The sequence below is a fragment of the Stegodyphus dumicola genome, chromosome X2, assembly GCF_044657685.1.
Source record: "Stegodyphus dumicola isolate Sdum_Otavi_A_Nest chromosome X2, ASM4465768v1".
Taxonomy (NCBI): Eukaryota; Metazoa; Arthropoda; class Arachnida; order Araneae; family Eresidae; genus Stegodyphus; species Stegodyphus dumicola.
In genome coordinates this window covers 124,065,716-124,091,499 of record NC_140781.1, presented here as the reverse complement: position 1 = coordinate 124,091,499, position 25,784 = coordinate 124,065,716, and the positions used below count along the sequence as shown (strand labels likewise).

At 34.8% G+C, this 25,784-nt stretch overlaps 1 protein-coding gene across 2 annotated transcripts in view; it reads left to right on the top strand.

Annotated features, from left to right (window-relative positions):
* Window positions 1-25,784, top strand: part of LOC118186380 (organic cation transporter protein-like) — a 237,290-nt gene that overhangs the window by 89,294 nt on the left and 122,212 nt on the right. Inside the window, exon 1 of one of the 2 annotated variants that reach the window (XM_035356458.2) lies at window positions 13,462-13,609. The exons of the other annotated variant lie outside the window; for it this stretch is intronic. Coding sequence (XP_035212349.1) covers window positions 13,584-13,609 — 26 coding nt within the window. The 5' untranslated portion in view covers window positions 13,462-13,583. Of the gene's footprint in view, window positions 1-13,461; window positions 13,610-25,784 lie in introns of those variants that run through there. 2 annotated transcript variants of the gene reach the window in all.

Below are 25,784 nucleotides of genomic sequence, written 5' to 3'. Positions count from 1 at the left end.
ACGATCTGCGTTTTGTGGGGCATTGTCCCCAGTCGCATGTCAGAACGCGTTTGAATTGGACCCGTGAACATCGCCAGCTGGACACCAGAGCAGTGGGATCATATACTCCTTACAGATGAGTCTCAAATTAAAATCCACAACGACTCCTGATGGGCAAAGATATGAAGAGAGTCAGGGACACGTTATCGGGCGCCAAATGTCGTCAAAAATGACCCTTACAGAGGAGGAGGCTTACTTGTATGGGTTGAGATAACAACGAACGTCTGCACCGACTTCTATGAGATTCCTGGTGGTTCCATCGAAGCCGTCCGATATCGCGACGAAAGTTTACGTCCTTTTGGGAGTCCTTTTATCCTTGCAATTGGTACTGACGTGATATTTATGGAAGATAACGCTCGTACGCATAGAGCTCGAGTGCTGCGCAATTGTCTGGATAGTGAAACCTTTCCACATCTGCTGTGGCCTACTAGATTATTGGACCAGAATCTCATACAGCATATGTGGGACATGTTTAAAACGGCGAATAGCAGGTCACTGTGTACCGTCAGGCACCACCACATGTATTGCTACAGGAATGTGTCCTACTGCCACAACAAGCGATCAACGACACTATACACTACGGCCAACTTGCCTCGCTGTTGTCAAACATGTATTTTAGCTAGAGGATATCATACCAGTTATTATAGTATTGTTTCCATTGCCCATTCTTCCGATTCATTTGGTCTTTGGCGATGTGATAGTCGTAATATATGCGTTTTTTGTATGTCTGCGTTTTGTTGTTTGCTGTGTGGTCTAGTAATACCACACCAACGTCTTAAATCAATTTCACTCATATCAATTAAATAGTTTTTGTTTTATTCCGTGCTTTACCTTTGTTGCTTATTTTTTAAGCAAGAGTGTATTAAACTGATTATGTGAGTTATTTAAACTGTACTTATGTCTTACTGTAATTGTAAGTCTAACTGTATATGTTTTGTTTAAATTTTAAATTAAATTTACTTGTATAACTAACTATTAAATAAATAGAAAAACAAAATAGAACAAAAAGCTTACTTAGAAAGTAAAGGCTAGAAATGAGAATCTTTCATAATCATCATACAAAATTTCATCCATATCCGAAATTGATTTCTTGTATATAAAATAGAATCGAAATAAAATAATATTAGAGTACTATCGAAATAAAATAATATTACAGTACTATCGAAATAAAATAATATTACAGTTCATTTAATCATTACAAGAGTTCAAGAGTATTTATATCGGGGAAAATATTCTAACAATTTTGTACATCTAAGTGTAAGATACAGAAACAAAATCATTCACGTGAATATTAAAACTTGTTACATTTATTTATATTGGCTTACAACGCGGTTCATCTCAACTGTCATAAGCACGTCTTCACTAGGGTTAAGTCAAGGTCTTTTCTTCCAGGTTAAGCTCTTCTAAAGTATGGAACACAACTCAGCATTGGGTCAAAGAATACTTTTTGTTGGGTCGCAAAATAATTTGATTTTTGTTCCTTTGTTTTACAGTTATACGTATGTAGTTATAATTAAAAATTTGTTAATTAATTATTAATTTTAATTTTCGTTATTTCCTTATTACATCAGTACTTTTCTACGGATTTTCTTCTCCACCTTACACCTCCTACACAGCATCTGCATACACGTGGGTTTCAATAAATAAGTTGCGATGCTAAATGTGTGTTAAGCTCTGCTGTGATACATATTTAACTTCAGTATTGTAAAAGCTTTATTTTATCTCTAACAGACAATAGATGGCAGCATTTTATTTGCATAAAACAGCATCGAGAGTATAACGCGTATAAGTAAATTTAAATTTTGTTTATTTGCTACATTATTTAATGATAATAACTATGCTAATTTTCTTTATTACCGGAAAACTTTGAATGATATAACTCTGAATTAATATGAAAAGCCTTAAAATTTCTTGAATATTTTAAAATATCCATTTTTTGTTGTAAGCATGGTCGATTCGATACTTTTTTACAAACTGGATTATCGGAGTCAATTTGTTACTAAAAGATAGACTCATGAAGATAGTTTCTTTTTCGAAATCATTTGCTATCCGGAATTTAATTCATCGCATACTGGATCGATTTATTACCATCTGACTCGATATGAGAAGATGGAAGAATTTAGTCACATAATTCAGAACAATGAAAAGATGGCACGACGTCTATTGCAGAAATTTAGAAGAAAAGCAAATTGATGCTTCGGCTAAAATGTAGAAATTTAAGGAGAAGCATTTTTTTAGCTGGAAATAACATTGCAGTAACGGTTGGGATATTATACTTGCAATTTGCTGAGCAGGTAAGTATACGGTTGGCTATTTATATTTCATTTTTAATCGATATCTCCGTTACGTTTTTTGTTTCCACCAGGGGCCGAGCGGTTAAGTTGCTGAGCGCTGGTAGTTCAGTCCGAGGTTCGAATCCCGCGAACGGGATGACTGGATGGGCGTTTTCGGGGTTTTCCCACGTGTAACGTGTATACGAGCCAGTTTCCCTTGGAAAGTCCTCCACAAAGGAATCCCTTCCCTTAGGCAGATAGCCCTCGGGACTTTGCCATAATCACACAAACCAAAACCGTGACATTTTTAAGGTTCTTTCGGGACAAAAGTCTCTCAAAGGATTTCCTTCAGAGAATGTTTCACGAAAAGCATGCAAATGAATAATTAACAGTCTCAACAGTCATTGGTATTTAATATTAACTATTATAATAATAAATAATCATAAAAATGGTTCTCATTGCTCAGTGTCTTGGGTCTTTCCATACGAAAATTGTTCCCGTAATTCTGAGTTTTCTTTCGCGCAATCTTGGTTGTATTTTCTCCAAACCTCTAAAATAAAAATGAGATCACAAGGAGGCTCCAGAATTCAAACTGGTGAGTGTGTTCGGAAGACCATCTAAAGCAATTATCAACGCCTTCTACTGAAGTACTAAAGCGGCCAGTTTTTGTTCCCACGGCAGGCGAGAAGAGTAATGTTTCACTTTTTAGCAATTAGTATACTACTTATATGCTCTTAAAAAGTACTTTTCAAGTTCACCCTTCAAAATTTTTATTTATTTGCAAACTTAATAAACTACAAAAAGTTTAAATACAAATTTAAATGACAAAACTTACAGCTTAAGCATACATAACTATAAATATAGATTCTTCGCGGTAGCGAATAGTTGCACCTTAATGCAACCGAATTGATGAGGTTATCGGAATCATTACAAGGACATATAAACCAATAATATTCTGCTACTCTCCAAGATACATTCCTGTAATGAGGCGTGTAGCGTAATACATTCAGCAGACGCAGAATCTAGTGAAGTATCTAGAAACCCATATAGTGCTCATTAAAAAACTGTGTCGTATGGGTGTGATGGGAAACTGATTCAAATTATCATCACTAGGAGTACGGCCCTTATGAATAAGTATTCACTGAGAGCTTTATTTTTGGCTTTGTTTTTCCAATGTTAGTATCAAGCAAGATTTCAAATTTACTAATGGTCTTAATAAAATCCTCACAGAACCACTAGAAGCGTTATGCTGCCAAGTCGGGTCCAAAACCTCACATAGTCTCCTTCTATGTATTATTACATCTGTCTTCTAAAAGCAACTGAAAATGGGACAATCCATCCAACGCCGGTCATTTATGGTGAAGTGACAAATGTTCACTGGCACATTTGAGGATCATAACCCAGTCCCATGTTATAGACAGCAGTTAACCTATACTAAACGAGATGTAATTCAAGCTGCCTAATGTATTGAATGATGGTTTAAGCGGAGCTAGACTTAAATTTTTATCTGGAGGTGGGTAAAGGGAAACTTTCCTTAGTTGATTGATTAGGACACTTTACTTGTATCGACAGTCCTTTCTTGCACAACGTTTGGGTTCCTACTACATTCATATGCCAGTGTCAACCAGAAATTGACGTATTCCCTACATATTCTTCAACTGCCTGTCATGCTGTTGCAAAGGTATTCGCACTGTATAGACAAGAAGCACTCCAATATCATATAAAAAATTAGACAAAAATCAACCTTAAGGTAATATAGAAATTTTCTACCGATTTCAAGAAAAGCAAGCACGCTGTTCCTCTAAATGGCTTTATGTTAATTAACCCAACTAATGTTTTACATTTACTATACTATCTGTTCTACTTCTGTCAACTCTCACCAGGATGCAAATTAGTTAATGTATACGAGCACTGAGTTCTTCAATCTTGCCACATAAATAGTGGAAGCCTTTACAAAAATTGATAAACGAGACAACTAAAAGTTCAAATAAAATGATAAAAAAGTGATAACTACCTTACACTAGCGAAGGTAAGATTTTAGAATAGAAAATAAAATTTAAAAGTAAAGTATGCCTTGTTCTTTAGACCAATGCAAGGTCATTTATGGTAAAAACAACTTCCAAAATGCAAAAATATACTTTAAATCAGAACATGGAAAACAAGTGGTAGCAAATACGTGTTAAGCTAAAACGTATTGTGAAAGGTAGGTCTATTCTGAAAGGCGTACATGGAAAATTGGACTGCGTCACGAATACAAGTGTGCAATTTAGCCACGAAAATTGGGCATATAACTCGTCTAGTAAAAAGTATAAAGGCGTGTAATAAATAAAAAATAAACTAAGTAAAAATTATTGGAGGGGCTAAACTGACAAGAATCAACGTAATGTTCATAAATTTGCAGTACTATTTTCGTAGGTTTAAATATATAACCTTTTTTTTCAGCTGCAGAAGGGCAGTGACGAAAGAGAAGCGTGCGCTCAGGAGATAGAAATGAGAGGAAGAAAGTCGAGCTACTGGCATCATCTATTGACCAAAAATGAAAACAACTCCACTGAAGACACATTACATTATAACCACCCAGTTAATAACATGTAAAACCACCTGTAGCCCTCAAAACTGCCCGCACCCGGCGTGGCATTGACTCGTTAAGGTGCTGATAGGTAGTCTGAGGTATCTGGTACCAAGCGTATCCGGTACAACCTGCAATTCCCGCACAGCGAGGAAGTAGCGTGCCAGCACGAATTCGGTTTTTCAGGTAGGACCACAAATGCTCTATTGGATTAATGCCAAATGAATTTGGAGGACAAGACATGACTTGAAAGTCACTGGAATGTTCCTCGAACCACTCCCTGACGATTCTACCCTTATGACATGGTGCATTATTTTGTTGGTAAACACCATCGCCCCCCAGAAATACTGTTGTCATGAGAACCTGGTTTACAACGATGTTCACGTAGCGCACAGACGTCAGGGATTGTACTATGGGGATTTTGGTTCCTAATGTGCTCTTTGAAAACATTCCCACACCATAATACCCCCGCCACAGACTTTTTCTCGTTCAACTGTGCATTTGGGAGCCAGGGTTTCGTTTGGAAATCGGCGAATTAGCACAGGCCCGTCGATGTGATGGATCAGAAAACATGATTTTTCGGACCCTGGTGTTGCAAATTAATCAGGCATTTGAGAACAAATAAATAAAATGTTTTTCTAACTCACTTCTGGAAACTCTAAAAAACGCCAAGACACACGGGCGTCAAACACGTCAACTATGTTAATCACGTGATATTAATTTATCTCATCATCCTCTTGTTCTTTAGTTATTATTAAGCTTCTGTATGTGCTTGTATTAACACTAATGTATCTATCGCTTATATTATTTTAGTTATAGTAGAATAACTATGTTATTATTGTTTAAACCTGCGTCATATTATTTATGGATAAATCCCTCATATCATCATCAACAATAGTTTCGGAGACTCAGCTGCTGCTACTGAGTGCACAAAAGGTAAGCTGATTTTGCTATCTTTATTCTTCACTTAGAACTTTCTTCCATTCTTCTAATGTCCAATTCCGATGTTTCTTGGCCCATTGCAGATACAGCTAGCGATGACGTGCCGTCAAGGCAGGGACATGCTTCGGCCTTCGGCTGCGTAGGCCCATACACAGCAATGTACGCTGCACAAAGTGTTGAGAAACATTGTCTGTGTCGCCATTGTCGTAGCTTGGGGTGATTTCGGTTGTTGTAGCTCTTAAACAGCTGCTTTTCCCATTATGTCTCTAATCGCGCTATGTTTGGAAAGACGTTGGATAGCCGCTTTATTTACGCCAACATCAGCCGCGTACGCGCAGTGGTTTTATTCCTGGGCGAGCCCATTGTTATAGATGGAGGGTGGTCGTAATGTAATGGCTCTTCGGTGTATAAAACAATTTGCTTAAAAGATGAGGGTAACGATGGATTGGAAATGGGATCATTTACTGGAACTGAAAGATTTTTATAAATGTGAAACGCCTCTAGAAAATCTGATTCGTCAATGGAAGATGTTTAAGTAAATTTTTTTCTGTAAAAAGTTTAAAATGTTTTTGTGACAAACAGTTTTGAGCAGCAGGGGATTTATGTGTTCCTTTTTCTCTAACATATTCCTCAATTTTCCTTTGCGCGAAAATTTAAGACTCTCTTAGTTTGACCAATGTAAATGAAACCACACTGGCAAGGAATCCTATACGTTTCCCAGAAGTATCCGGAATGGGGTATTTAAGTGTGGAACTGCCTATTATATTGAGGTAAGAAAGAAAAAAGACCCGAAAATTGAATTTTGCTTGCAGATTTATAGCTAATGGATTGAAAAGAAGGAATAACTACAGAATACTTATTATCTCCTAAGATCAGAAGTACTTTTTGATGTGCTTAGAAAAGAATTTAGTAACCCCTTGAACAATTTCTTAGGCGATCTACCAGTAGCAATTGCTTTTAAGTAGTTTAGCTCTTGATGAAGAGCCGAAGCAAACTTGAAATGCTCGGAAAACGAAGAAACGAAATGAAGCTAATTTCTATTTAGTCGAATGGCATGATCTGAAGAATGGGAGAAGACAAACAGATGATTGTTTAAGGTGCTGAAGTTGTTTACGGTAGTACTGAATTTGGATGTGTGATCAAGATGTCGAGGAACGGAAGGGAATTGAAAGTTCAGAACTGAATTGAATAGCAGGATAAATGGAAATTATTATTGAAAGAACTTTATTTAAATAATTTTTATTGCTGTCAAGCAGAGCAAAGGTATCGTTAAACCACACAGGGAAGTTTAAATTTTCCAAAAATTCTGATTCATAAAACTGCGTGTAGTTATCAGTAAGGATAAGATTAAAATGGCTTTCCATAGCTAATCCCTCAGTCTAGTAGTGATACTTATTTTAAAAAAAAAAATGCGTTTGTTTCAGGCAATTGAGAACTCGTCAATTTCGATACATGCGAAATGAAATTCCCGACGTCTGGTTTCTACTCATTTAAACGCACCTTCTACTGGAACATTGGTGATAATGATTTTACATCAAATTATTACCGAACATTATTGACCAAGCGGTTAAAAAGTTTTATCTCAATCCATCAAAAATACTCTTTGGTTTTAGAAGATAATAAGAATTATATTGCCATTCCTTCTTTTCCATCTATTAGCTGTAAAACTGCACGAATTTTATATAAATTCAGCTTTGGAGTCTTTTAAAATTTCGAGCGAAAGAACATGAGGCATACGTTAGAATAAAAGGAACACATAAATCCAATGTTGCCTAACACTGTTGGTCAGAAAAACACTTTTTTCTGAAGCCATAATTATTCGATAAACATCTTCCGTTGGCCAATCCATTACGGAAATTATTTCAGAGCTGTTTTAATTTTTCATCAAGAGATGACCCCTATTCTAATTTTCTTCCACTTATTGTTATTGACTAAGCACACGATTCCATTTCGTTATTTCACTTCTGCAGCTGAAGAACAATGTTCTGTATTTAAACCTTTGAGACTAGTCCTGAAACCTTTTTAATCTTTTTTCCCTTTTAACCTTTTTAACACCTTTAAAACATTTTCAACCGTTTTAAATTTGTTTTTTAAAAATTTTAAATTAATCGAGAAAATGCTAGGCAATTTTAGCTACAGAACTGGCCTGAGGATGATTTGTGTGAAATTTATGCCTATTATGAATTAATTATTAATTATCAGGAAAATTACTGCGAATATAGTTTCTTCTTGTTACATTATTAGACTCTCGCCGTATGACACGAGAAGGAAAAATTGTGCATTGATGTGCCTAAATATTCTTCGATATTGAGATGGAAATTAAATATTTAACAAAACTGATTATTTAATTGAAGACGAAAACCTTCAAGGAAACCTAATTTATTAACAGCGATCGGCAAATTTTTTAGTGATAGGCAATAAAATGTTTTTAAAATATCAAAAGGGCATAGTCTGATACTTCAAAAACCATCAGATTGCTGAATTTGTTATTTTATTTATTTCCTCGATTCCTTACTCCTACGTCTCTTCTTTCCTCAAGATAAATCCATTCAGCGCCAGGATTTTTCTTTCATGACTCATGAAAATATATGCACCCTTGTCTCCCCACATAACAGAAATAAGTTACAAATTTTATTTATTAAACAATTCATAGGACTAACAAGACATGTCCCTTTCTCAGCTTATAAAAACTATGATCAATTACCCGGTTGAATGGCTCGCCATTTAATAGATATATCACCTTTGTATTGTCATTAAAGGCAGATCCAGGGAGCAAATTGTACAACTCAAGGTTATAAAATTGCTCTGATGATGCTGTTTAATGGCCGAGATGTTAATTAAACTTAATGGATGGTTGTCCCATTATCAGTGTAAAAATAAAATATAACTGGATTAATTTTCTAATGTTATAACAAAAAATTAAAAAATAATTATATTTTGGCAAATATATGTATATTTATTTATACAAAATAAAGACAATACACGCATGTGAGAATTTAAAAACCCAAATATAAAGTACTTGCATAAAATAACCGAAGATTAAATTAAATAAATCCGAAAGTAATTGTATGCGTAATTCAATATATGTAAATAATATGCGTAAATTCATTGTCTAATTTTATCCTGTAGTTATTCTACTAATTAGTAGCTAATTGGTATTGTAGTCATTCTGCTAATTTTGCCTGTAGTTATTCTGCTGCTATAATCATGGATATAACTGAAATTACCTGCTTGCGAGTTTGTTTCGATATTTTTATTTCAAATATATCATATTTTAAAACAAGCATTCACAGTTATAAGTAGTAGAATAATACGAATATATCTTTAGCGCATATCTTCTTGGTATAAGTTAACTATTTTTAGTCACTTAGTTTCGAAACATGTTATCAGTATAATGCTCTTTCAAAATAAGATAAAGCTGCAAGTTTATTTTTTTTTAATTCTACGTTTTCGGTATTATTAAATTGAAACTAATCAAAAATTACAGCAGACCCGTTACCCTTGTGAGTACTAAATGGAGTATTGAAAGAAAAAAGTATACAACAGGTTCTAAGGCCACAAAATTCACAAATCTGAAAGAAAACTCGTCTACTGCAGTCTCCATAATTTAATAGCAGTCTCTATAGTTATGGTATAGCAGCAAAAGTGTCAGTTTTCTGGATCTCAGTATTATGCTTTTAATTAGGAAAGTATAACAGATTTTTCATTAAATGATATTTCAGAAACGCGAAATGAGACTTGAAAGTTCATAGTACAATACACTGAAAATGGAACGCAATGAAAGATTGAGTAGAAAGGGATGTCATTTGATACAAAGACAGAGCATGCATATTTAAATAAGCAATGTTATTTATAGAAAGTTGAACTTATACAGCTCTAAAATATACAGGAGATCAGTCAGATGTACGACTACTTCTCGCGGCGATGCAAATTGCAACCCTACCAGGTACATATTCATTTAGTGTGCGGATAGTGTCCTGAGGGATAAAAGCCCATGTGCTTTGAACCATCTTCCAAAGTTCGTCTTCCGATAACGGCTGGAGCAGAGCAGACAGATGTCGACCTGTAACGTCCCGGATATTCTCAATCTGCTAAAGATCAGGGCACAACTCATGCCAAGGAAGCAATGGGGCGTGTTGCAAGGTTTGTCGTCTAACGAATGCCGTGTGAGGTGTCGCGTTGTGCTGCTGTAAAATATCATTTCGCAGCCGCTGAAATTAAGGTAACGCAACCGGCTACAACACATCATCAACGTATAATCGTGCCCTCAGTGTGGCTCTGATGCGTAACAGCGGTGACATGCTGTAATGACGGATGTCACCCCAAACCATTATGTCACGCTGATGATCGTTATGGCGTTCAGCTATTGTAAGCGGATTTGCACTCCTCGATTTCTCCAGACTCCGCTTTAACCAATGACAATCATCAGACAAACAAAACCGAGACTCGTCGTTGAAAACCACATTATGCCATTCAGATGTCCAAATGGCTGACGACACCATTACACTTTCGTGTCGATGGTTTGGCGTTAATGGTAGTCTTCGTAAAGAGCAGCTTGTGTGCAAAACACTTTCAACCAAACATCGGGAAACTATTTTCCCAGATACTGGAGCATCCAAAGCTCCCTGTACATTTAGCAAAATGCCCGTAGTATTCGAATCTGGAGTCACTTTTGCTTCTCTTCGCATGCATCCATATGTGTGATTCGTAGTGTGTCTAGAAAGACCTGGTCTTTCATGACTATTTAAATTTCCTTCACCGATCCATCTAGACCAAATTCTATGCACAGGGGATACATTTACTTACGTTTCAGCATCTATACGATGTTAAGACTAAGCCTACAGTTTGACCCCTCGTAAAATCGTATGTTTGGCACGTCCACTGCCTACGGTGTTGCCGTCCAAACGTCTTTTCATTCACAAGTGTCTTTTGAAGAGTTCAACTTCTCGAAATCCTGATTTCCCTAAGCAGTAGAGAGTAGCGACTGTTGCTTCGTCCACCGTTTCCTTTCCTTTTATTTTGCGCTATAATAATGCAACCAACTTGAATCATTTGCATGACATGTTTCGCTATATAGTCCCCGAAGTTTGCATATTTACACGGCCGAATCGTCATGGTGTTACATTATCTGTGTCGGGCAGTGTATTATCGATATTACAATTTATTCTCTGCAATTTTTTTTAATTTAATTTGCTAACCGTTGTCTTCACATTAGCTAAAAATACGAGATAGATTAACCAATACTTTTTAGCTGCTTATAAAGTTTACCTGTTGATCAATAAATTCCTTTACTTCTGGTAAAAGAATAAGCCGTCTCACTTCAGTTTTCAAAAAACAGTCCGTGAAATAAATATCTCAAATAACCATTGAGTTCCAATGCACCTAGTTTTATTAAAGAGTTAATAAGTTTTTGCTTCAATTGAAATTAGTTGCCAAAACCGATAATTTTTTGTGCATAGTTGCTGATGTATAATATAGTGATGTGCAACAAATTTAAGAAATGACAAATCCTATCTGCAGAAGAAGATAACTCCAATATTCTTATTAGTTATATTTCGCGCGCTGTCTGTCGTAATTGAAATTAACTTCAAATTGAATTCAGAACTAATAATTTTTATCAATTTTTGTAAAGCTTTTGAAAATAGAAATTATATTCTCTAATTCCCCTAAGAAATCAATGGAAGATTTTATTCTTTCTGGTAGTAACATATATTGAACTTTATTTAATGATTTGGTAAAAACCTATCTAACTTTTAGACATGTTAAATATTATATAATAAATTCATGGTGCATTTTGAAGAAGGAGAATATTTGTGGGCATCCATGAGCCTGCTCATAATAATTGTTCCGCGGGTATCTCGCTAAGCATCCTCATTTTGAGGGTTAAGTGAGTTCTGTGAGTTTACTTTCGAGAGTTAGTAGTAGTAGTAGTAGTAGTAGCTAATAGAGGGTTAAGTTTCATTTTAAAACTAGCAAGGCTTTGTTTGTGTTAAAGTCTGTTCTATGCTCCTACTGCTTCATCTGTTTCCACCAGAATATGAAAATGAGAGAATTTTTAATTAGAATAAGAATCTAGTTAAGAAGGAGGGACTGCCATCGACTATTACCTTAATGGCACGCGCTTCTTCTTGTAGCCGACACAAGCATTTTATTTTGAGAATTTGAGAATTTTGAGAATTGTTGATTGGCAGATAACTAGGTGCGGGATTTAACAAGACAGGTATGTGGATGAAATGTAACTTGTGATTAAAATAATTTGGCCTTGAGTGTTGTCTATCACTCCAGTAGGAAGTGGAAGCAAAGTTATATTTCTTAGTTTTAGTTTGTATTTGTAGTTGAAAGCTTCAACAAATGTTATTTATTTTATTCCGCTGTTCTGTTTATTCAGCGGCACGAGTTTCTAGTAAAAGTTCTGTTTATTTAGCGGCCCGAGTTTCTAGTAAAAGGCGAGGCGAAAATTCGTCTTGAAAACACTAATGTTATACTAAGTTCAGGATTATAAGGGGCGACATTTTGATGACCTTTCCATTAAGAAAGTCCATTTGAAGAAGCACTAAGTATAATTTCAAAGAAAGAAAATGGTTTTGATCATTATCTCTCGAACTTACCTTTTAGATCCATTGAGCCAAAGCAAGGCATTGAATTTTATTAATTATCAACTCACAAGTTTGACATAATTTTTGCATCCGTTGTCTGCATTTGCTCCACATTGATTTGCAATTGAGAAGGTCAGGGAGAACCATATTAATCTAAATATGGCTATACATATATAGTATTTTTATTATTTTATTTACCACTTATTTAATACAGAAGCAAGTGAAAATTTCGATTAATTTGGATAATTCAGTTACACAGTTATAATAGGGTAGGCGCAGACATTTGTTTACCATGATCGGAAAAAGGAACTTCAGATAAAAAATATGAATATTCCGTTATTTTATGATGCATCAAGAGCAACTCTTCTTGACTATTTTTATCAATTTTGGGGAGTAATAATATATAGACTCGAATGTACATTTTCGTATTTTAGAATAGGAATTAATTTGAAAAACTGTTCGATTTCGTTTTTTCAGAAATGTTGCCGAATTTTCTCATAAGTAGGAAATTTCAGGGGTGAAATGTTTCGGAATTGCCGAATTGGAAATCTTGCCGAATTTCCCCATAAGTAGAAAATTTCAGGGGTGAAATAATTCGGAATTCGGGAAACATGTAAACAGTAATTTATTCAGTCACGGGGAGAAGTTGTAGATATTTACTCTAAGATTCATATGATCAGTATTTTTTGAAACAATGTCAGAAATGTAGAAAGAAAGGGACTGAGACGAAATTTCTAGAACGTCGAAGAAATTATCTTTTTTGATTTAAAGAGAAAAATTAAGATTCAAGACTGCAGAATAAGGAAACAATTCGTGTCGTTTCTATGTGAAGAAGATACTAAATATTTCCAAAAAGACCAAATGTTTGACAGTTTTTTTTCTTCTAGTCCATTGTTTGACAGTTTTTTCTTTCGGCAGTTAAACGAAGTAGATGTCGCTGAGTATTATCCAATGTTTAAGATCGCGCACCTGTTCACCTCTGCTTTATTTATTGATAAGCAAATGTAAGTTTGCTCTGTAGAAATGAGTTCTCTGTTCTTCGGGTTCAAATAAGCATATAATAATAAAATACTGTTTCTTATTAAATAATTAAACTAGTGACAGATAGATTCCCATATGTGTATAAGGATTCCAAAACTTCACTGAAACAGAAAGAATACCAAAATGCGTCCCAAAACCAGCACCGCAGAGTAAGTGATACTATCATAATAATAATTCTTTATATATCTTCTTTAAATGTTTTATTTTTAAAATTTTCTTTAGAAGCCAAAACTAAGTTTTTCCTACATTTAATAGAATATTTTTCTAGGTTTTCGAATAAATTTTGCAATAAATGTTTTATAAAACTTTTAACTCATTTCCCATAGTGTAATAAAGGAATTGTCTTCAGTGATGTATTTAGAGGAGTTTATTATAATATCTACAAAAATCGGAGCATACATTTCGTAAATTCGGCGCGAGGAATCTGCTGAACTATTATCTGTATTACAAAATCTATAAAACAGAGAATATTTATCTTCCACATGCGCTGCGCGGGAAATTGCTTAATTCGAAGAATAACAGATTAATAATGCAACCCACATAGTTCAATTATAAAGCTACTGAATATTATTATTTCCAGAGTATTCTTAGTACTAGAGACGGTTATGCAAAGACACTTATCTAATCTCATTAAAAAAGGATACGATAACACTTCATAAGTATAAAAATACTTGTACATAAAAAATAAGCGATAATATGTTTGTTCAACAATTCAACTTGTTAGATAATTTTCCCGACGTTTTCGATAACCGTCTGTCTTACTTTGCTAAGAACTCGAAAAAATATTTAAAAAAAATTATTAACGCTTTTGTCATTTTCTACAAGATTTAGTCCTTTTTTATCATTTCATTCATTTTTTATCATTAATGATCTTTACTAGAAGAGCTCATTAGTAAGAAATTATATTATTATGATATTTTATCCTGTTAATCATTAGGATGTTGGTGCAAAAAAAGAAGTAAATAAGTAAAATAGCCTGGTTCTGTGATTCTGAAACGACAAAGTCTCAAAGTTTAAAATTTAAAAAATGCTCTTCGAAAAACAATCAAAGTGATATGTGTCTTTTATTAAACCAATGGGTTTTTAACACGCAATTCATTTTGATACTTCGTTTGCTGTTCATTTGAAAAATACTCATTAAGTTTCCTTCAAACTTTTCACGAGTTGAATAGCTTCATTAATATATGTCTTCCCAATTTCAATCCCTTTCTCTTCTGGAAAGCCTTGCAATGTTGGGAAACAATCAAAGCCATTGGAGCGCACACAAATTCTCCAAAATTCTGCCTTTGTTTTAAAAGCAAGAATTTTCTCCTGAGCGATAAATACACTGGTTTCCAAAAATTAAGGAGAAATCACAAGGTAGCAATAACTAGTTACAAAATAAGCCACACGGTATAAAATTTGAATATGTTGTCAAATAAGAATTGCTGAGTAAAACTGCAGTATGCAATTTAGTGGCGTTGCAATCAAAATACGTCATCTGCGAGAAAACTATAATTGCATGTTTCAGTGCAAGCCTGCAAATTTCGGTGTGATACTGAGATTTGAAATCTGAGAAAGCCAATTTATAACAGTGATCCCCAGACATCATTTGCCCGAAGAACTGAGATGGAGAGCTATTGGGAGATTAGAGGCATGAGAAAGCCAAAAAGAAGTTGACAGCTGGCTAAATGTGAGTCCTTCTGTGGTTCATAGACTTTGTCAACAATTTCTAACCACAGATTTGTCATCCAGGAAGTTCTCGGGACAGCTGATCAATGGAGAGCTATTTTCTTTACTGATGAGTCGAGGCTTAGCATCCAAAGCGACAGTAGGCGTTATTTGATTTAGAGAGAACCTGGGACCGGTTATCATCCATCCAATCAAACATCCGTGAAAGAGATGCATACGGAGGAGGGAGTGTCTGTGTTTGGGGTGGTATCTCTTTGGGTGGCCGCACAGACATTCATGTCTTTCCGCGTGGATCCATGAATGCTCAGTCCTATAGAGATGACATCCTTGATGCTTATGTACGCCCTTATCCCGAGGCAATACCTGATAATTTCTTACTACGGGACTATAATTCTAGACTGCACAGGGCTCCCATCGTCGATGATTATTTTCAGAAGCAAACAATTCAGCACATAGAGTGGCCAGCTCGATCACCGGACCTGAATCCTATCGAGCATATTTGAGATGCTTTAGGAAGACGTATAAGCTGCTCTCAATCCTCCTCTTCAGACGCTTGCCACGCTTGCAACTGCTTTGCAAAAGCAATGGTTCTCACTTACTAGGGAGCTGATAGACTGCATAATTGACAGCATCGCACGTCGCTGTATATGTTGTATTGCTCCTAGGAGAGATCATATTTCATATTGAAGGTAATTTTCGTGTACCAAACTGTCACATCAGATGTGTTCATTTTATACATATGCTAATTTCTGTAACACCATAATAGCCTGGAAATTTCTTTTCGTGTTATTTTATACCTTACTGTGTTGTATATTGTAGGTCAGTTACATTAAATTCTACATGTAACTTTTTGAGTAATCGTCGTTTTTGCTTAATTAATGATAAATAGTGTACATTTAAGTTTTTGCTCTAAAAGCTTAAATTAAGTTCATTGATCTTTGTAAAACGGTTGCTGAAACAGGCAGCCTTAAACAGCCAGTTTCCACCAAATCAGTGACTTTTCAATTCGAAACTGCGTTCTAAAAGAAAAGTACGCACCTCATCTTTTAACTGTTCCTATTACGGGTTCGTATCTTTCCACGAGATAACCTTCTGACTTCAGTGTATAAAAGAAGAGATATATGTGCATTTCCCGTGTCCTGATGCAATATTTTGAATAAACGCTTATTTAGTGGCCGAGATTTATGAAGTTAACGATTTTGACGACTTCATTAAAAGCAATTTTTTAACTCGGGGATATTTTTTGCAGTAGTTGCCTGCCTATATATCATGCAGTTCATACTAGAAGATAATATGGCGATATTTTAATAAGCTGTCCCATTAAATATGTCACTCTTGGTCATCACTCTCGCTACACATATGAAAGCAGTTTTTCCATAGCATTTTATTATCTTCAAGAAAAAGAATTTAAGAGACCAAATATCTTCACTTTGGTAGTACGTCTTGGTAGAGATTTTCATAACAAAAGATCCTACGGTAATCCATTTCTGTGCTGACAACCAGTGATGACGATTAACACTGAGAGTCTAACTACATCGGTAGATTCATCCACTTGTGATAAATGTTTGATGAATTCAGACGAAAAGTAAATTTATTCTCTATATTGGGTGCTAACTCTCGGATGCGATCAGCTACTATGTCATTCGAAGCTATTTCTTCTGCTGGCTTTTTTTTTTCAAATAACGTATATTTTATCATCTCCATAGCGAAAGGTTCAATAAAGTTTCACACAAATGAGTAGACTTCACCGCAGTGAGCTAAGTAAGAAGCCTCACTTGTTTTTCTTTTTCTTTTTTTTTTTTTTTTTTTGGTGGTTGAACAATCAATCTTTTTAAGTTTAAGAGTTCGCTACACTTTAGAGTGAAGAATTTAACATTTTGTTTCTCTAAATTTCCCCTGAACTTATTCCAAGTGACGATGCATTCTAGCCGGAAGCGTACAGCTATTTGGGAAAACTTTGCTGCATTTGACACATTAAAGATTACCATTATTGTTCTTGCATCCTAGAGACATATAACTTTCATCATACTATAAGGTATTTTCTCCCACCTTTCTGCAATGCCCTCGCCGGGACTCGAAACTGGACCTCTAGAATAAGCGCAGAATGTGCTACCGTTACACCACGAAGGCATGCAGAAAGGAAGGAGAAAATACCTTACAATACTTCCTAATTTTTTTAGTAATTGCTCTGTAATAAATAATTCCGTTACCATCAGAGAGCATTAATTCCAGAGGTAAGTGATCATTCCGTCTCGTTATTATTACACACACGTTTTATTTACAAAATAATACATGGGTTACAAGCACTATTATTAGACACACGCCTTCATAATCATTAGGCTTAACACCTTCGATCTTCCATCAAACTAAAATTAAGTTACAGAATATCAACAGAGACAAGACGTTCGGAGCGCCACCTAACGGCGCGAACTATCAATTTATAATATCCTGCCCCCATGAACTGCAATCTAAATAATCAATATTATACAATACTTACTTATCAATTATCAATTGAAATAAAAATTAATTATCAAAACTACAATTAATATCAAAACAACATGATGAATATACTACAATAATAGATAACAAAACAATAAATAATAATACTAATAATAATGAGAATAATATATAGAATTCTAAATGAAATGTTAAAGTTTAAATTGTCTTATTTTCTCAGCATATAATCTATTCTGAAAAAGTTATACAAAAGTTGTATTTGTCGTTTCACTATACGATCGTATCTTACCGTCGCGTCCGGTATACTTTTGCCACAATTTTGCCTAAATTCCACATATTTCTAGGCAACTTGATCAAGACTACATCATCCGTCTCCGATCAAGACTACATCATTCACCTTAAGGTCTCCTTTGACCTTTGTTGGTGTTATACAGTTTGCAGATTTTATGTTTAGCAAATATTCGCTTTCATCTTTTCCAGTAATGATCTAACAAATTCTGTCGATAGTTGTATCGCTTTATGATATTATTTCTATCTGCATTAACATTGGCATCATATTTTACCGGTAGTAAAGAAATCAAAAATGTTTCCCTACAAGAAAATGCGAAGGACATAAAGGAGATTATCCCTGTGAATTACTGTACACATAGGTAATCGGTCTTGAATTTATTACGGCTTCTATTTCTGTTAAGACAGTTCTAAAGCTGCTAGGGGACCTTCTTTCTTCTCACCAAATTTTCTCGCATTATGTATAAAGCGTTTTATCCAAGCTGTAATTCGATACAATCTTGACAATTTGCTATATTTTTCTATATCGAGAACTGGTTCTTTTATTGATGTGACATTACATGCAAACTGCACTGTAGTTTTCTTTTCAGTTTTCAAATCTTCTTCACTGAAATTGATTCGAGGACATAAACAATCTGGTAACATTAACCCTGGAGAACCTTGCCACCACTTAACGTCTTTCATTAAATTTGAAACATTTTTTCCTTTCGTGAGTATATCGGCTGGGTTGTCCGTACCCTTACAATGATTCCAGTTTTGAGGATCGGTATAGTTCTTTATTTCAGCTAACCTATTGGATACAAATGGTTTCCAATCCTTCACCGTTCCTTTTATCCAATGCAATGTAATGGAAGAGTCTGACCAAAGTAAAATATTGCTCACTTTGAATATATCTTTCAGATAATCGGCAATTCTGGTTGCAATCACTGCACTCATTAATTCTACTAATCTCGGTAGCGTCAGTTTCTTTAGAGAAGAAACTCTGGTTTTAGCCATCACAAAACTAGTGCTGATGTTCTCTTCTTCTTGAAATCCGAGATACGCTACTGCACCATAAGCTCTAGGGCTGGCATCGCAAAATATGTGTAACTGCAATGTATCTGCAATCATCTCCATATTAGTCGGAAAGTATTTCCTTGAAATTGAAAATTCATTCAGGAGTTCTACTTCAGAGCACCAGTTCTTCCAGGTTTCCTTTAATTCTTGATGTAATTCTTGATCCCAATGAATTCCTCGTTCCTATAATTCCTGAAAAATTATTTTCAGCCTGACAGTAAAGGGGGAAAGAAAACCCACTGGATCAAACATTCTTCCCGCAGTTCTTATTATTGTATGTTTAGTATCATCAGAAATCAAAACAAAATTTAACAGGCTTTTGACGTCAAATTTAAATGAGTATTTCGTAGCATTCCCAATACCTTTGATGAAATATCTGTATCGTCTGATGTACTAGTATCAAATCCATAATCAAACCACAGGTTTTCAAGCTCTACAGAATTACTTTTCCATTTCCGAAGTTTCATTCCTGCTTCTTTGATTATGTAGTCTGCTTCTTTAGATCTTCTGAAAGCTTCTTCTTCATTCGGAGCTCCTGATAACAAATCGTCGAAGTACATCGATTCATTTAACATCAAACAAGTATCTGGATACACAGCTAAAAGAAATGGACTGGAAGTAATACCAAACAGGACTCTAGTCATCCGAAGAATTTTTGGTTCAATATCAGATACATTATCTGGCAAATCATCTATCCACAGAAATCGTACAACATCACAATTAGTCTCTACTAAACTACTTTGCAGAAATGCCTTCTCAATATCAGCAATAAATGCGATTCGGTTAATTCGAAATTTAAGTATAAGTTTTAAGAGATCTGGGTTTAAGTTTGGTCCAGGATGTAACAATTCGTTTAGCGAAGGAGCATAAGAAGGATGCGATGAAGCATCAAAAACAGTCCTCAATTTCGTTATATTCTTGTCCTTTCGAATTACAGGATGATGTGGTAAATAATATATCGGATTCTGATCTGTATCATTTTGTTCAGTTACTGATTCTACGATTCCCAACTTGCAGTATTCTTCTATCACAGATTTATATTCAGCATACATGAATGAATCCTTATAAAATCTTCGAACCAAAGATATAAGTCTTTTATTAGCATTATCGTAATTATTTTCCAAATTATCCTAGTTATGTTTCCAAAGAAATTGTACTTCATAACGGCCTTCTTTAAAAGTCAAACTTGATTCCAAACTTCGAAGAGCTTCTTCATCCGAAGTGGACACTTTTAAGTCATTATGGATATCTAGGGATTCTAATTCCCAAAATGCTTTTAACTGAGACGACGTTAACTGATCCTCATCCAAATCCTTCATAAGAACAGCGTTTAAAATTCCAACGGATGATGGTTTTATGTTTAAAGAGGAATGTGTAACTGGACCTTGAATTGACCATCCCATCAGTTTATCTATTAACATCACCGATGAACTTAAACGTTTTGTTTTACCAGAAACTATTTCCCAAAAATAATCTGATCCAATTAGAATGTCAATTTTATGATTACTTTCACCATCTTCATAATCAGATAATTTAATATTTAAAGATTGGATCTGATCATTCAATTCTTGGCTAGGAGTTTGAGTTTCTATTAAAGCATTACAAATTTCTGGGAATTCTAATGCTTCAATAGTCAAATGTTTATTTTTCGTCTTCGATATTACATAACTAGAATTTAACCCTACATCTTGTAGTGTTCACTGCAGTATTATTACCAAAAGTAGGTAAATTTATTTATTCTTTACCTACGACTGGCAAATTTAAATTCTTCGATAAATTTTCATGAATAAATGTTCGTTGACTTCCTGAATCAAGTAAACAACGAACTTTCGTTTTCATTCCTGTGCCACGAACAATGGTTCGAAATTTCTCTATAAAAACAATTTGTTTACCATTTGTAATTTCTTTCTTTTCTGGCATTACTGACGTCAATACTGTTTCAGAGTTATTAATAGAATTAACCTGTCCACGTAAAGAATCATTTATAACTGGATAGGCCTTTTCACATAACCCCTTTCTGTGTTGTTGCCTTTTATGGCATACATTACATTCAACCTTAACTCTGCATAATTTTTTAGTATGGAATTTTTTATAACACAAGAAACATCTAGCATTTCTTTTCAGAATATCCTTCTTTTGTGCTATGTTATATTTATTACAATCGTCTGATAAATGATCTGTTACTTTATCACAAAAAACACATAAATTATCAACAAATGTGTTTAAAGCCGCAGCTGTTGACAGTTTGCTTGGATTTTTATTTTTATTTTCGTAAGATACGAACTTTTCTTTATTTTGTTTATTTGCGCGAACATATTTATCTGTATATTTTGAATAAATATTATCGCAGTCCATCGATTTAGTTAAAAGAAATGTACGTTCTCTAGATTCGATTTCTTTCTTTGAAAAGTTTCATAAATCCGTTATTTTATATGTTGGTAATGCTCTAATTAAAATGGGGTAAAGAAATGCTACATAAGAGTTTGGCCCAATGCCAAGGCTCGCTAACGCTTGTATTTCGATGTTAACATTGTCGTAAATTCTTCTTAATGACGTTATGTCTTTCGAGTATTTACATGGCGTCAGATTGAGTAATCTAGACATACGAATGTCTATCTGTAATTCTTTTCTACCAAAGCGCTATTTTAAAATCTCGATTGCCTTATTATAATTTTCTGAATTCAATGATAGAACTTCTATGGAACTTTCGGCATCACCTGTTAAATATGTTTTTAAATAATTAAACTTTTCTACATCATTTAACGTTTCGTTATCATGAATAGTAGTTTTAAACTGTGGCCAGAAATTTAGCCATTTTGGTATTTCGCCATCGAATTTTTCGATTACTAAACGTGGAAGAATAACATGAGCACAATTCAAACCCGATGTTGTCGAGTTAAAATGCTTAGACTTATCCTGCACTTTATTTTCACGTATCTGTTTTAGATATCTATTTACGCGTGTTTTGCAAATTGAAATCTCTTCTTTGTAATTTTCAGTAGACGTTATGTCCTTTTCTAGTAATTGATTCGCGTCTGATATATCATTTTCTACTACTTTAATACTAACATATCGCGTTCTTTCTCCGTTAACACTGAAAACAATTCTTCAATCAGTTCAATATTCGGAGTAATAACATTCAGTTCTGTTTCTAATTTTTGAATAATTCTCGTTGTTGCTGTTCTTAGCGCTGTGCCCTTCTTTATATTTTTCTCAAGTTTATTCATTATCACATATAAAATTTTTCACTTACCTCTTCTTTCACTGGAATTCGTCCACCACAAATGTATATTCCGGGTATTCGTCGCCAGTAATATGTAGTAACTAATTCCGTTACCATCAGAGAGCATTATTTCCAGAGGTAAGTGATCATTCCGTCTCGTTATTATTACACGCACGTTTTATTTACAAAATAATACATTGGTTACAAGCATTATTATTAAGCACACGCCTTCATCATTATTAGGCTTAACACCTTCGAACTAAAATCAAACTAAAATTAAATTACAGAATATCAACAGAGACAAGACGTTCGGAGCGCCACTTAACGGCGTGAACTATCAATTTATAACATGCTCTGGGTTGATTCAAGGTAGAAAAACGCCCTAACTTCCTTTAGGGAAATTTTATTCGAATCACTCTTATTATCATCATTATTATCTTTAGCAAAAGAGCTGGTTGCTGAATCCGAAGCAGAAGAGTCAAGTTCCGCAGCAAAACGCTTTAGATTGCCTTTTTAAAGCCACTTCCCCATCTTGCATTAAAATATCGAAAATGATTTTAAGACAAAAAATAACTGACAACTGCCTTTCAATTCCGAGCAAAGTTTAAATGGTTCCTTATCTTGGTAATACTATTAATACTGTTAACAACTGAATATAAAACACAAAAAACTATTAATACTATTTCTAGGTTTTAAAACTTCAGAGGCAAAATATAACAAACCGCCCGTCTAATTCTGCTCTGGATCACGTGGTATAAATAAGACAGATTATTCACCTAGCGAACTCTAACATTTGCTGCGGATCACATGATAGGATGATATTTCAATTGGAAGGTGAGCGCGAAAGAATATAACCGCAATTTTGATCATTCTTGTATCTGTGTGCTTAATCATGCAAAGTAAATGTTTGTCATTTTAGTCCAAAGGGTCTTTTTCCCTGAAGGAGTATTGTTTTCGTTTTGCGATTTTGCGTTGAATCACTATAAATGTCCGTTTCAGTTTTCAAACTGTTGCCACCAAATGTTAGAGTCTTGCATTATATTTGAAGAAATTAAATAATAAAAAATCTGCATAAATGTATGTATATTTTTCGCATTGTGAGAAAACAACGGTACATAGAACCATCGAATTTTGAATGACGTAATGCTCCTACGAATATTGGCATGTGGAAGACCAAATTTGAAATTTGGAATTTGTTTTATTATCGACTTCGTATTTTGTAAAACTTTAACGAATTTTTGGAATATCAAACTCAACGATTTAAAAGCGAGCAATGGCAACACTCTACGGCGGGGAGAAAAAACCTTTTATCTCCAGCGGGCGCGGAACTGTGTATCGGAAATTCTAAAGATCTAAAGATATGCTCATTTTAAAATTATTTTGCGACATTGCTACTGAACTGAATTTTATGGTTTAAGTGCAAAAAACATGATATTTAATAAATAAAAGTAACACACAAAACGTTAAAAAAACGCCTCTTTGGACGTAATTTAAAATCTGAAGCCTTTCATATTTTTTTTATTGTAATTGGATTTTCTTATAATTTATATTATGGCCCCCGAGATGTTGTGTTTTTCACTTCCTATCTTCTGTAAGATTATGTGTGTTTTAATGCTATAAGAATCAATAAAGCTTGTCAATAAGGGAAAAAAATCTTTTAATCAATTTGTGTTTTATAAGACACCACGCATCAAAAAGTGACTATTATGCTGGGGTTTTCGCTGCAAACGTTTCATATCCGGGTATGGGGGATTTCCCTGTAATTTTAAAATTGGGGGATTCCCAACGCGGCTGCTATAAAGTACAAAAAAAAAAAAAAAAAAAAAGAGAACCTGTCTCGACTGAGTTCGTTAATACACATCGAACTGATGCATTTGCATCGGCTATCCAGATTAGTAAGTGAATGCGAGGGTTAATTCTTATTCTACTTTTTTAAAATTTCCTAGAAACGTTAATTTTTATTGTTTCTTTAGTTACTTTCTTGAATGTTATGGGGGGAGAAACGCATAATTTTATAAAATTAAGAAATTCTTCAGTAAGAGGCCTGTTGATTTAAAACTCATTTATGAAACGACAGGAACTCATGTAGATTACTAAAATAAAAGAGCAAATGCGTTAATCCAAGGCTTGTAAAATCGGAATTTATTAAGAAATTGTATACAAAAAGCATATCAACAGCTGAGCTCCTGCATATCATGACACTTGATAATTCCAGGCGAACGGACTGGCTGCAGGTTTGTTTGTCCTCATGTGCAAAGTGAAAACAAGTCACTTTTCCCTAGAAAGTCCTCCATGAAGGCACCTCTCCTCTTAGGTATCCCTTCTCTCGTTTCTATATACTATTCAAATAATCTAACCTAATCCAATTCTAGCGAATGGGCTGGCTGCAAAAGAGGTTTTATGGTTTACCCCGTGTGTAATGGAAATCTTATTTCCATTACACACGGGGAAAACCAAAGCTTGTCAATAAGGGAAAAAAATCTTTCCTTAAGAACTTTCCTTAAGATCTTTCCTTAATCTTTCCTTAAGAACCTTACTTTCTCTTAAGAAGTCCACCAGGAAGTTATCGCTGCTCTTCGACAGGTAGCCCCTCAAGTGTTTTGCCGGAATCCCAACATACCAAACAAAACTCTACGAAAGAAAGATTTTATCTGCAGATAAATATTAGGCATGAAGTAACATTTCTAACTGAAGATATGAACTCAGAGTAAACTGAACTTTTAACTTTTCTAATTAATTTCTTAACTTAGGTTAAGAAATTTTTTTAAATGTCTACGATTATGAAGAACTGTCTGAGATTTTTATTTAGTAATGGAAAGGCTTATATCGAGTAAGCCATGTTATAGAGTCTTATCCGTTTAGGGAGCATAAAATGTAGACCCTACTGAAGACGAGATAGCGAATTATCGTTATGTTTTGATAACAGGTAACTACTGACGAAGTTTATAACAACGTTTTTTTTAACTAAACTGAGCAGAAGATGCACGCACTCGGTGTTCACAAACGAACTAGTAGTGGTTAGTTTGTGAAACGTAAGGAATCATAGCGTTTATGGTGAAGTAACTTAAACACAAAATAGTATGTACAGTCAGAATGAATCAAATTACTTCACAGCTGGCTCCTACTTCAATCTAAATCAGAACTATCGACTGCACACAACTCTACCCGATGAGACGGCTCCTGACCTAAGCTGTCCTGTAGGACAGTGGTGCGCAAACTAGGGGTCGCCAGAAGTTTTTTGGGGGTCGCCAAATTTTTATGAAATGCATTATGCCTGCATGCTGCATACCATACAGTGTACATATAAAGAGTGAAGCGCCAACACTCACTGTTTAATTGCAATTTCATGCTGTCCGCTCTTTCTTTGACCGTAATGCGTAATGTATGTAAAGTGTGAAGACGCAAGTTTTTCACTTCGGTAGATAGCGCCCTCTTCGCGATAATTTGCCAGTTTTACTGTAAAGCGCCTATTTGACTAGACGTTAACCGCAGGGAAAGGGGAAAAATTCGCTTCCGTGATCAGCCAATCGGAGGGCGAGGTACGCAGTGTATCTGCTAGTCAGAGTGAAGACGTGAAGTGTTCGCATGAAGTTGTAGCATGTAGCTGTTGGCCTGCAATTTTTTTAGTT